At 42.1% G+C, this 13,141-nt stretch overlaps 1 protein-coding gene across 6 annotated transcripts in view; it reads right to left on the bottom strand.

Annotated features, from left to right (window-relative positions):
* disc1 (DISC1 scaffold protein) overlaps window positions 1-13,141 on the bottom strand; it is an 88,138-nt gene extending 74,997 nt beyond the window's left edge. For 5 of the 6 annotated variants that reach the window (XR_008573631.1, XR_008573633.1, XR_008573632.1 and 2 more), the window contains exons 1-4: window positions 12,563-13,141; window positions 6,268-7,070; window positions 3,811-3,880; window positions 1,442-1,598 (exon numbers count right to left, since the gene is read on the bottom strand). Coding sequence is in view for 3 of the 6 variants with exons in the window: in XM_054798536.1 (XP_054654511.1) it covers window positions 1,442-1,598; window positions 3,811-3,880; window positions 6,268-7,070; window positions 12,563-12,635 (1,103 nt within the window). In the remaining 3 variants the exon portion in view is untranslated. The remainder of the gene's footprint in view (window positions 1-1,441; window positions 1,599-3,810; window positions 3,881-6,267; window positions 7,071-12,562) is intronic. The other variant, XM_054798537.1, reaches the window with a different exon arrangement.

The following is a 13,141-nucleotide window of genomic DNA, read 5'->3' on the forward strand; positions in this document are numbered from 1 at the left end:
CCGGTATGTTGCACATCTCGCTATAACTGCTTTGTCTTATAACATTTAATGGGATGGAAGGGCATCAACCTGAACAATAATAGTTTACTTCGAACTCGAAGGCTCCTCAAGCCACTGAGTGCGTTGCAGAGATAAATATCAACGTGACCCATTGTGTTAGGCGTAGCCGAACATCAGGGCCACAACTTGTGTGCATGACAGCACTGTGTGATGATAAAATACCACAACTGATAGAATACTCAATGTTCCTATCCGTACGTTGTAACTATTTTCTACACACTCATTACATGAATCACACTTTTTAACATTGCAACGCCCTAGGCTGTAAAGATAATAGTGACATATACTGTAAGTATAATCTGTTATGATTGTGGTCATGAGTTGTCGAATGCTGGAACCCCAGTATGCGGAGACAGGAGCAATGTGCAGTAAAACAAGTCTTTTAATTAGCACAAGCAGGTGCAGGTACTCACAGTTACACTGGCAAACAAGCAACAAAGGTGACAGAGAAAAAAGCTCCGTGAAAGCACAACGGTCAACTGTCAGAGGGGGTGTGAGAGGCAGGGAGGACTTTTGATATTAGTACAAATCGGGGGAGCATGACAACATTTCTGTTCACCACTGGGGGCATGACAGAAAATAATCACTGCACTAGGGTGATGCGGCTGCACACCATACAAAATAAAAGCACCAAACAGGAGGCACGACATAATCCTGCACCATATACAGTGGATACCCGCACATTCATGATTAAACATTCATGCCACCGCAATTTCGCAGATTTCTGGTTACATTTTTTTTCTCCAAAAGTAAGCATTTTTACCACTGAAAACACATCTCATTCACCTTAAGTCTGTAATAATTTATACATACGTGATATACAGGCAAACTGTTTAGTCCCCCATTTTTTCAAGTTTATGTCTTTATACTTAATCACAGTGTTTTTTCATCAACCGTTGAGATTTTGCACTTCGGCGGTCCTTGAAGGCACCAGAGTTGCTGGTGACGCAGAAATGAAACTTATATGTAAACAATCTGGCCTCAAAACTGGCAGCGAGGTGGATTGTGCATTTAATCTAATAATTCTAATAGCCACTTTTATAGCAAATGTTGATCCAAAATTGGTGGAGAACCTTAACGTCAAGCTAGAAACTGTGTTAAAAACAGATATGTTTATGGGTGTATCAATTCAGCTAGAAACTGTGTTTTAACAATAGATATGTTTATGGGCATATCAATTAAGCTAGAAACTGTATGTTAACAATAGATATGTTTATGGGCTTATCAATTAAGCTAGAAACTGTGTGTTAAAAATAGATATGTTTATGGGCGTATCAATTACTCAAGGATTTTTGGAATTCGCTGGTAGGCTCAGAACGTAATGCCGAAAAAAATGTGGATATACTGTACTGGATCATAGAATCCTTCTTGCCTGACTGACCTGTGATGACAGATGTCTGTCCTCTGGAGGGCGCCCTGCACCACCTGTCTGAGCCTCTCTAGGAACAGGGCCACGGTGGGCTGTCTGGAAGGTAAACCCAACTTCAGAGCTGCTCGCTCTCTGCACAGCTCCTCTATCTTTTTCCCAAATCGCTCAGCTGCAGTGACACACATGGATCACGTTGAGCTTAACAGTGCAGTCATGCCAGAGGATAAATGAGGACAGTGCATGCAAGTGCTATGTAGTCAAGATTTGTTGAATTAACTAGATTGCACACATCACACCTAAATTAGTATCATTTTTGGTATATTGCTTATCTGTTAGTGCTGTGCAATAGTATTTGGCCACAATTCTTATTTTTTGTTTATTTCTTTTGCATTTGCATTTGTGCCATTTACACGGTGTTGACTGTGCACTGCTTCCCCATCCTGTGACGCCGGCTGGTGGTTTCTTCAGCTTGACGGCATCCCTCAGCAGTGTGTCCACCAACGAGTTCTGGGATTAGCGCCACGACAGACACCAAACACCTTACAGCCACAGCTCCGATCAGCTGCCTCGACAATGGAGGCACGGAACATGGCCCATTCGCACTCCATGTCCGCCGCCTCCCTGGGAACATGGTCAAAGCTCTCCCAGAGGTGGGAGTTGAAACTCCTTCTGACAAAGAACTCTGCCAGCCGTTTCCAGCAGACCTGATTGATGATTACTGTATCTAACCAAACATTGTACAGGTATCCATCCATCCGTATTCTTCCGCTTATCCAAGGTCGAGTTGCGGGGAATCAGGGAAGCCCAGACTTCCCACTCCACGGCTACTTTGTCCAGCTCCTCCCGGCAGATCCCAAGGCCTTCCCAGGCCAGTTGAGAGACATAGTTTCTCCAATGTGTCCTGGTCTTCCCCGAGGCCTCCTACCAGTTGGACGTACCCAGGAGGCATCCTGACAAGATGCCCGAGCCACCTCATCTGGCTCCTCTCAATGCAGAGGAGCAGCGGTTCTACTTCGAGTTTCTCCCAGATGACAGTGCTTCTCACCTTATCTCTAAGTGAGAACCCAACCACCCTACAGAGAAAACTCATTTCGACCACTTGTACCCACGATCTTGTCCCACCCAAAGCTCATGACCATAGGTGAGGGTAGGAACGTCCTAGGTGGAGTCCATCAATTCTTTCTCTAAGTCCACAAAACACATGTGGACTGGCTGGGCAAACTCCTATGCACCCTTACGGACCCTGCCGAGAGGTTTAGAGTTGGTCCATAGTTCCAGAACCAGGACGAAAACCACACTGTTTTGAACACAAGATTCAACTATCCAGTGGATCCTCCTCTCCAGAACCCGTGAATAGACCTTACCAGGAAGGCTGAGGAGTATGATACCACGATAGTTGGAACACACCCCCCTGTACCCCCACCACTCTGGTCTGCCAGTTCATAAGCACCACCGCCGATGCCCACGCAATGCTGAAGAGTCGTGTATAGGCATCATATTTATATATGTATTATTTGTCAGAAAGTAAATAATAGTCACTTGTGTCTATGTACCATGTATAATTCTTTTGCATGTGACAATGGTCAGAACAGGGACGGGGTCAGTACATCATTGTCCATTATGAACCAGTCTGTGTCAAAAAGTCTGATGAAAGTAAGATTGTACAGATCGTAAAAACTTCTGGAGGAGGCCACGGCAGATGCCTGTGTAACTATTTTAGTCACAAGGTTCAAGAAATACGTCATAAATCAGCCTTTGGTCATAAAACTGGGTCAAATACGGTTTCTGGTAAATGCAACTGTTGCGACATGTACAGGATGATACAAATTCAGTTACCGAAGTGCCCGATATATTTCTAATATTCACTTTGTACAACTGGCCTACTTACTGTATGTCTGTTAGTGCTGTCTTTATTTCCTGAAAAAAGTCAATCAACTTTGACATAGAAGTAGAGCATGTCATGTATGTGCCTTTTAACTTTCTGAAGTCCTGACATTCTAATCGCAAACATGTTGATCAAATTATGAAACTAATTCATCTAGCAAGAAATCAAAGAAATGCCCAGCCTTTCTCCCTCATCTCTAACAGGCACATCTAAATGTGTGGCTGCTTAGTGAACATGTTGTTCCATCTAGAGATTACTTACTACATCCCTTTCAGCCACAATGTGTTCCCTCTTCTGTGTTCTGACCTCCTTTCAGCAAATCAAATTAAGACAATTACTGCAGAGAGAATAAGTGTATGAAATTGTAAGAAAAGAAAGCTTTGTGTGAGACACTTTTCTAACAGTCAGCCTTTGTCTTGAATCCACAATTGACCACAGAAGCAGTCCTTTAACTTGACAATGGGCAAAAGCCATCAGGCTCGCCTGAAAACTTCACCTGCATCATAATCATCCTCCACGATGGCTTTCTGCTGGAGGCTCTGGAGCTTTAACATCATCGACTCGATCTGAGCAGAAAGACAGAAAGCATTGATTAGGCCTATTATTAATCAAAACATATGCATATTTAAGCAACTGCTACGTATTTTTGCCTAAATTTAGCTTTTTCCAACAAAAATATCTAAATGAAATAAAATACATGCACAAAATACAAATATAAGGCATTCAGATGACACATTCAAAGATGTTACGAATGGGTAGCATTCCACACTGATCACAAGGGGATCAGTAATGTTACTGTGATGTTCGGTGAGACGTACAATCACCAGACTTGATCGCCGGAACAACAGGCTTTTATTGCACGCAACTCTGAACCCCCGACGTCTCTTCCTGTCCGCCACTCACTCAGATCCCTTAGAGAACCCACTTATATCAACACACATGAGCACGAGTCTTATTTATGTCTTAAATGGACAATTTACACTTATTATGTCTACTATATTAATAATATAAGTGTAAAGGTAACTACAACAGTGTTAGTGCATGTTTAGAGGGCTCTAATAATGTAAAAAACACTATTTTGAAGGTCGTAAATAGGTTTTCTATGCTCTATGAAAATATTCCACTTATGAATAAGGAATCCTACTTTGTGGAACCAATTAACAGCGATGAACGAGGGATTATTGTAGTTTATTTTACAATACCTCATTAACATGGTGGCAAAACGGGAATAGTATAATGTATTATTAAAGTCCATATTTCAATGGGGTTTTTTTTAATTTGGGGGAAATTTCAGGATGAACTTAAAATGCACTATAACCTAGAACAGGTGAACTTAATCTGACCTTCTGTAACCTTTTGAATGCGCATGTCCAAATGTTCATATTTCAGTACAGTTTGCATAACTTGTTCTCTAACAAGGAACTAAACAGAAGCTTTTTGTAAGTGTCTTTGTATCGCTGTTGCAACCTGCTGATGACACTCTGTAACACTCTAAGCTCAGTGGCCACTTCCCTCTTTTTTTTGTTGGGTGTCATGTTGGTGTCATGATGTCAAAAAGCGGCGAGCATGATGAAGATGACAGTTTAAATACCAATTGTAATTGAACCAGGACATTTACAGGTCCATTCATGGATCACACATCTGTTCTGAATTTTGCCGTTCAGCTCTTTGTTAGAGAACAGTAAAGTAAGTTAAACAAAAGGTATTGAAACATTGAACAGATGGACATGTCATTCAAAAGTTTAGAGAAGGTCAAATTCAGTTCACCTGTAAAGGATATGCAGCATTTTAGGTTCATCCTGTAAGCCAAATATCCCTAACGTTTTGCGTAACTATTACAATGTGACTGAACTAAAACAAGCGGTTACCGCAGCTTAGCGTAAAAAAGGCAACTGAAAAATGGAAACACAAGTGTTCCAGTTGTATATTTTGTGTAAAATATGTTCATTACTCATCACTTACTTAGTACAAAAGTGGTAAACCTGTTTCTGGGTATCGTGCTAAGCTACGCTTGTCATTTTCTAACTCCACCTGTCATAACAATGGTAATCGTACAACATTTCAGACTGAGCACAGGTGCTGTCAACATTCCAGGTGCAACATTTCCAAGTAATCAAGTCACAAAGCAGAAATGGTACCATACTCGCCTCTTCTGGCTGGTCAACGTTTGCACCCTTCTTGAAATTAATCCAAAGACGTTCCAAACGTTGGCGTTCAAGCGCCAGCTAGCTAGCAAGCAAGCATACTCGCCTCTATCGGTCTGGCTGGTCAAGTTTTGCACCCTTCCTGAAATAAATCCAGATGTTCCAAACTTCAGCGTTCAAACGCCAGCTCGCCGCCGCATTTCGTCAGCAGCCCAGGCTCTCGTGTTGTTTATAAGACACTGTCAACCGATTGCTTCTCTCGCAATATCTGGTGCATGTTTCCACAATCAATTCATCTAAAGATTTATGGCTCATTGATACAGTTCGTTCCTCAAACCGGGTATTCGGTCTCATCGGTTTATCGTTCATAACCCTAAAAAGAACCATTATCCATTCTTCGCAGAGACTGAGTCACCAATGTGTAGATGCTTTGTTTAGGCACCCCACTAGTTTGACAGTGTATGAAACCGAGATATATTTGTATTTGTGGCAATAATTTTCATCAAAACCGAATCCTACAAAAACCGGGGCGAACAAAAACCGAGGTTCCACTGTAATTTTACATGTGTTGAAAGAATGAAAATCCTTTCAATCACAAATAGATTCATTGTTTTTTACAGTACAATAATTGGTGCACTCCCAACACATACTGTATACTACATGCTAAGTTGCTGACTTTGGGAATCAACCTGTAGTGAATTTGTCATTTTCCCTTTACTTATAATATTATTCCAGCAGTGGCCAATTCTTTTGCATTATAATAAGTTGTCTTTCTTAACAATATGTAATACAGAAAGAAATTAACCCACCTTTGTGTGTGTCCGGTTGTTTTGTAGGCAGTCTTGCAGCACGTGGTCATACTTCCGCACCCAATTGTCCCAGCCTTGGTCGGAAGCGGGTGTGGCGCTCTCATACCCGGAGGTAACCGAGGAGGCAGATGCGGTGTCTGAGTCCAGTGACAGTGAAGAGGTGACTTCTGTATCCAGACACTGAAAGTCACCGTCGGGTAGATAGGATGTGACCTCCCTGCTGCCCCAAACACGCTCCCCCCAAAACCTTCCCCCTAATAATGATAGCGTCTCCGTCTCTTCATGGATGCTGGGGGCAGAGGTAGAGGTGACCAGGGGTGACTGCTTTGAGTCAGGCTGATCAAGAGATGCTGGTTTAATGTGAGACAAAGAAGGCACTTTTGTGGCTTGATGAGGTTTTAAGTCCTGTGCTGGTGTAGCGGGGGTCGAGAGAGACTGCTGAATAAAACTGAAGCTGGAATTAAAAGACTCTTCTGGGATAGTCAGGCTGGCCTGAGTTGTATGCTGAAGGACTGGGCTAGGGTTTAATACGAGGTCCCTGTGGTGACTGGATGCACCCTTAAGGGTACTGTGGTTGGTGGAAAGAGAAGGAATGTCATCAGTTTGTAGAAGGTTCAATGTGGATATTCTGACAGCAGGTGATAGACTCATTCCATCCGTCTGACATCCGCTTATGCAAATTTCCTCATCTTCCTCCCCATCTTCCTGATCATCAGTAGTGGTTTGTGGTCTGGACTGCACCCCTCTCATGTACCCAGGCCTCTTACAGTTGAAGCCGCCAGCTGTCCCTGAGGCTCTGCCACCTGTCGATGCACAGATTAACCATTAAGCTCGATAACACGGTCAAGTGGAAGATAAAGAGTGACTCATACAGAACATAAGTAGTACACCAGGAACATGTGGTGCTAAATGTGCTAATTACTCAAGGATATATAATCACGTCACTGTTAGAACTAAATGGAGAGTTTTATGGTCAGCGATGGTGCTCTTAACGCTAGCAATGCTTCAAATTTCAAAAGAAATACACAGCCAGATGTGTGTGTGAGTTCCCAGGGTTTTGCTCCAGCTGTTGGGAAATACCAATAACACACAGTCATCTCCAGTTAGGCCACGCCTACCAAGCTGAGGCATTTGAATTTGTTGATGTTTGAAAAAAGGCTAGACTGCTGCAAAAGAGAGGTTCTCACACCTCCTCAGTGCAGCTCATATTTCAATTTTGAATCACACGATATGGACACAAGTAAGACACATCATGTTTAAACTGGACTTTTTTCTTCTTACCACAAACCATTGGACATTTCTCAAGGAGACAGTTTACACTGAACCTTTTTAGAAGTGTTTGTTTTAAACTCCAGCTCAAACAGTACAAAATTGTGGCAAGTCAAAATGACTGAAGTGCTGACAATGTGTGGACTAATAGAGAGACACAATGCGACTCCCCACACGGTGTGTACGGGACGTTTCTGTTCCATTTCAGTCCTGTAGGTGTCTCTTGCGCTTGTTTCCAACTGTAGTTGACAAAACTAATCAAGAAGAATAAGACAGCTCCACTGTCTTTGGACTCTGAATTGCTAATGCTAATAACATCCCTACCTGCAATGCAATGTGCTTCTTGGAGTCGCACGGTCGCTGTTCATCAGTTTTGCACAGGTAAGTGAGGCAACAAGGCTTGGACATTGGGAAAACCAGTCGAAACTCTGCTTCAGTTGTGTGAGACGACTATCGCAGCCAACCAAGTGTTAAACATGCCAGAAATTCACCCGAGTCTCAATAGAGAGTTAAAAGGTTATTATTTTAAAAGGGTTTATTCCGCAGTGTATGCCTGGCTTTACAGATGGCTTTTTCTGTTCTGGACCAACTCCACATACAGTAATACTATTATTTTATGTTAGTATAACACTAGTTTTTCTAATATATTTGTCCTTTTTTTGCCAGCGTTAACAGTTTCAATCTACAAGAGAAGCCCAACGATGAATACCTTTTTGTCCTGACACCTGCTCCACACGATTATACACGTTATGTGTGGGACTCGGCGACAGAGACGAGCTTAAATGTCCGGAATCAACAGCTTCTTTGTGTACAGCTGCACTACTCCTTTTCATTTGTGGCTCTCTACCCAGTGCCCACTCTTTCTCGCTCTCACACACACAGCAGCACACTGACACAGACTTTTGTGTTGAATACAGAGGGGTTGTTCTGTGTTTGGAAAATCCTACGAGAAAGCTAGACTATAGTGTATGTTTACACAATATCAATATAGAGTGACATATTGCTATATACTGCATTGCTATTTGTCCACAATAGTGTAGCTTAGAACTGGAATCCCAAGAAACAATATCCATTATAAAATAACTTCCCTGATGTGATGATGTCACTGCTCAACCGTCTCCCATGCAGAGCAGGGGGGGACAGGAAGTACCACTTTTGGGAAAATTGGGACATTACACTGAAATCGGAGTGCAAGTAAAAGCGTTTGTTCTCATTGTACCTTCTGTCCACGGAGACGTTACACTGAAGCTCAGGTTACTGCGTCTTTGTAAACGTGGCCACTGTTCCACAACCAATGAACGCACTGCAACACTCTCACTTTACCAAACACAAGTACCCACCATCTGTTGTGATGTTATATGATAGATACATTGCTCTATGGAGTCAAAGACAATTCAAAAAGGGAAGGAATGTTCATCGCTCTAATTTTGCCGTACTTCGATTACACAAAGACTGCTCTTCCCAGTAAAGGGAAGGAAATGCCTCCGGGCCTCATGTGTTGTACATCGTTGCTGAAGCTCTTCAGACTTATGGCATTCATGGTTTCCTGCCAGGATTTGAGTTAAAATAGATTGCCAGGAATTCCGACAGGAAAGTGAAAAAGGATGAGGGGACCTACCACAAGTGGCTTCCACATTAGCAGGACTCTCAGTATAAACCAGAACAAGATGTGACTAAAAATACTTATGTCTGGGGAAAAGAAGTGTTCCAGTTAGAGAGGGATTGATTATTTACCTTTGGAGATTAAAGAGCCCTTAACTTGAGCGCTGCGTCCGAGTGGAGGTTGGAAGTGCTTCTTAGCCCGAGAGGGAGGAATGCAGAGGATCTCGTAAAAACACAATCGTTTGAGGAACAAGCTCAGCACCCTCACACAAGCGCAAACACACATCAGCAGATCCACAAAAGGGAAGTGAAAGTCATTCTATAGGGGTGTTCTAGGAGTTCATATCACGAGATCTCGCGAGATTAAAACGTGTCGATAGGATAAGAGGGCAGCCTGTGAACTATAGCATCGCTACTGTGAATCGTCCCTTGCAATATCACAGTTCGATTATCGCTCCCTTGCGATATTGCGGTTTTCAGAAACTAATCAATTAATGATCGCTGTTTCGTTGTAGACTGTGGTCTATTATTTGTCAAAACATATCAAAATACAAGTGATATGTAGTATTTTGGTCACTAGGCGGCAGTAATGGCACAAAACATTGAGACATTACCTTACATTGCATTACCTTAACACTGCATGGAATCATGAAGTCAGCCATGGTCCGACACAACAGAGTGAAAAAAATCCGATGTGGAACTGGTAGGTTTTTGGCTTCTTAAGTTTAGAATAAACAAACTCGAGCCTAACTGGTTCGCTCACTAGCTTGCTAGCTAGCGGCCGTCAGGTGCAGGTTCAGGAGTTGCGATGTGGTGTAAACAATGAATAATAGGAGTGTATATGTGACTACAGGGGTGTTGTTTCATGTATACAGGGCTCTAATAATGTTAAAAAAAACATATTTAGAAAGGTTTTCTATACCCTAAATACAAAAACATTCAATTTATTAACATTGAATCTTATATCGCGGAAATTCATTCAACCAATTAACCACCATTAACAAGGAATGACTGTACACAGTGCGCAAGGCAGGTTTGGAACTGCACATCAAGTGCTTTTCACACACTATGAATCTTGCAATCCAACCTGCACTAGGCATTCCCAGCATCACTCGCTCGCGACTTGTGGCTGCTTCTTTCGTCGAGAGTTAAACTGCTGCCATGGTGTTAATATCCAAGCAGAAGCTGTAGTAATTGTACATTTGATCAAAGTTACTTAAGATTTGTCATATTTCAAACACAATCACTGTATATGACTTCTATGAAAACATGTGGCTAGTACAGTCTAATTTGGAAATTCACTACTTCCTGGTACCGCGGCCAAAGCATCTTGGGAACACTAATTTTTTTAGCGTCAACATAAAACTAATCGAATGTAATCTGTAATCTATTTTACATGTATCTTTACATAACTACACATCAACATAACAGATAACAGCAGCCATAACTTTCATTAACCGTCATTATTTAAACTTTTATAATTTGTGGAAAAAATTTCAACAGTTAAAAACATTATACTTAGGTCATGCATACAAAGTTATAAAATATTTCAAAATGTACCTGCATTGTGTTGTGACTCAGTTAAATAAAAAAGGTCTGTTTGTTCAGTTCTATATTTTGTCATTGTAGTTTCCTTAAAAGTATTGTTAGAATATCGTCTCGTCTCATTCTCGTGAACCCAATATCGTGTTTTGTCTTGTCTTGTGAGCTGAGTGACACCCCTAGTATCTATGTTGCAATCTAGCATCATGAGGCATTTGTCAGAAATCACTTCCTGTATGGTCACATGAGGATCACAAACCAGCTGTGTTTGATTATTGGGTACAAAGCAACAAAGCACACAACCACCAGAACAAACAAATGTGTTCAAGTTGCAGTTAAATGTTGCTAAATGCCGAGAAATTAAAGGGATAGTTTGGATTTTTTGACATTAAGTTGTGTGACATTTAAAGGGATAGTTCAGATTTTTTGACATGAAGTTGTATGACGTCCCCATCAGCATTGTAGTCCGATAACAGCGACTTACTCCCCACTTGGTCTCCTAAGTCCAGTTCTGATCAGATTTCTGTTCCACAGCGGAACACATACATTCACACATTCACAGTCAACATTGCGCAGGGATACGGCGGGTGACGAGCCAAACTCTTTACTTAAATGGCCCCAGCAACTAAGCGGAACTACGTTCCTGGTCACAGGATCTCCGACTACAACTGGACTCAAGGGACCAATTGGTGTAGTACACTGATGATGGGGATGTCATACAACTTCATGTCAAAAAATCCAAACTATCTTGGATAGTCGGGCGACACTGATAAAAGGAAAGTATTCTCATAAGACACATTGTGACACATTATTCTTGCTGACTTTTAAAAGGGGGGTCATGATGAGCACATTAAGTGTAGGAGTGAGCCTTGAACTCCTTTGCCTTTACTTAAAAACTCACAGCTCTTCATACACAGTAAATATAAGACTACAGTACAGTAGAAATCCATTTAAGTCTACATTAATACCACTTTGAGTGAATCATTAAAAAGGGAAAGGGGCAAATTTGAGCAATTATTGTATTATATCTTCTGTAGGTGTACTATAAAAATGAAAGATGGATATACCTTAGAGTAGTCAGAGTGCAGCTACTATAGCAATATGCATTCCGTAGTCACTGAAAATAAGATGGCGACACAAGTGAGTACTGTCATGGTCTGGGGCTGCAGGAGTTCTGCCGGCACTGGGGAGCTGCGGTTCATTGAGGCAAACATGGATGTAGTGGCAAATTCTGGAGCAGAGCATGATCCCGCATGGCAGTTTTGCAACATGATAAAAAGTCGAAATACACTTCCAAGATGACAGGTGCCTTGCTGAGGAAGCTGAAGGTGATGGAGTGGCCAAGTACTGTATGTCTATAGACCTGAACCCAATTGAGCACCTGTGGGACATCCTGATGCAGAAGGCGGAGGAATGCAAGGTGTCTAACTTCCATCAGCTCAGTTATGCCATCGTGGAGTAGTGGAAGATGATTGTGAAGCTCTGGTGAATTGCACCGCCATGATTAAGGCAGCGCAAGATAACAATGGTGGTCATGCAAAAAAATGTGGAACTTTTGACACAATTTGGAAATGTTCACAGTGACGTGTGCTCAGCTGTGATGAAACTAGTAACTATCTGACTACTGACTACTCTAAGTTATATGAAGTTTCCTACCTGTCTATCTTCTATATATAGTATAGACCCTTGAGAAATTTTAGGACTTTTGTCTGATACAAAAGCAGTATCATTCAGGACGCACCTGCTGACATGACATTGTATCCGTACTGTTCAGGTGCCGTCGTTTGTATTTTGCCAATTCAGCCTTTTTTTCCTCCCACTTTAGAGTCCCCCGCCATCCCTACAGTTTGCCTCCAGTAAAATATGACAAATGACACTTCACCTTCCATGACTCCTTCGCTGTACCGGTGCGCTGAGTTGCCTTGACATTTCAGGCCCAAAAGTCCAGTAAGCATGTCTCCATGAAGAATAAGATGGTCCAAAAGTGGTTAAGGACGTCTTCTATCCACCATGTTTGTAACGGGGCAGCAGCCAGTGAACAGGATTTGAGATCACTTCCGTCGTGGAAAAGTGAAGGCAAGTTTTTTTTTTATAACTGCGACTCCGGGGAGTAAATATTAAAGTGTTACGTTAGCCTTTCGTCAACATTTTAAACACTTAAGTTAAACAGAGAACGTCCTGTGGATCATCTGATGCAAGCGAGTGGATCGATTGCGCATGGAGAAACAGTCATGACAAAAGATCTTCTGTCGAATGACAAAGAAAATGTCCAAAGTGGTGGTGAAAGATTACCAGACGACGTTAATGGTGATTATCGATCATGTGGAGCATCAATCATTCGATCGGTAGTCGCTGCGCCCCGACTGCGTCGTGTTGGATCTCCTCCGCGGTCAGGAATTTGACACCAGCCTCCTTCAGACCGCCTCAATTCCATAGTGAGCATCCTATGAATGTTAGGAGA

Source organism: Dunckerocampus dactyliophorus, chromosome 14 (genome assembly GCF_027744805.1).
Source record: "Dunckerocampus dactyliophorus isolate RoL2022-P2 chromosome 14, RoL_Ddac_1.1, whole genome shotgun sequence".
Classification (NCBI taxonomy): Eukaryota; Metazoa; Chordata; class Actinopteri; order Syngnathiformes; family Syngnathidae; genus Dunckerocampus; species Dunckerocampus dactyliophorus.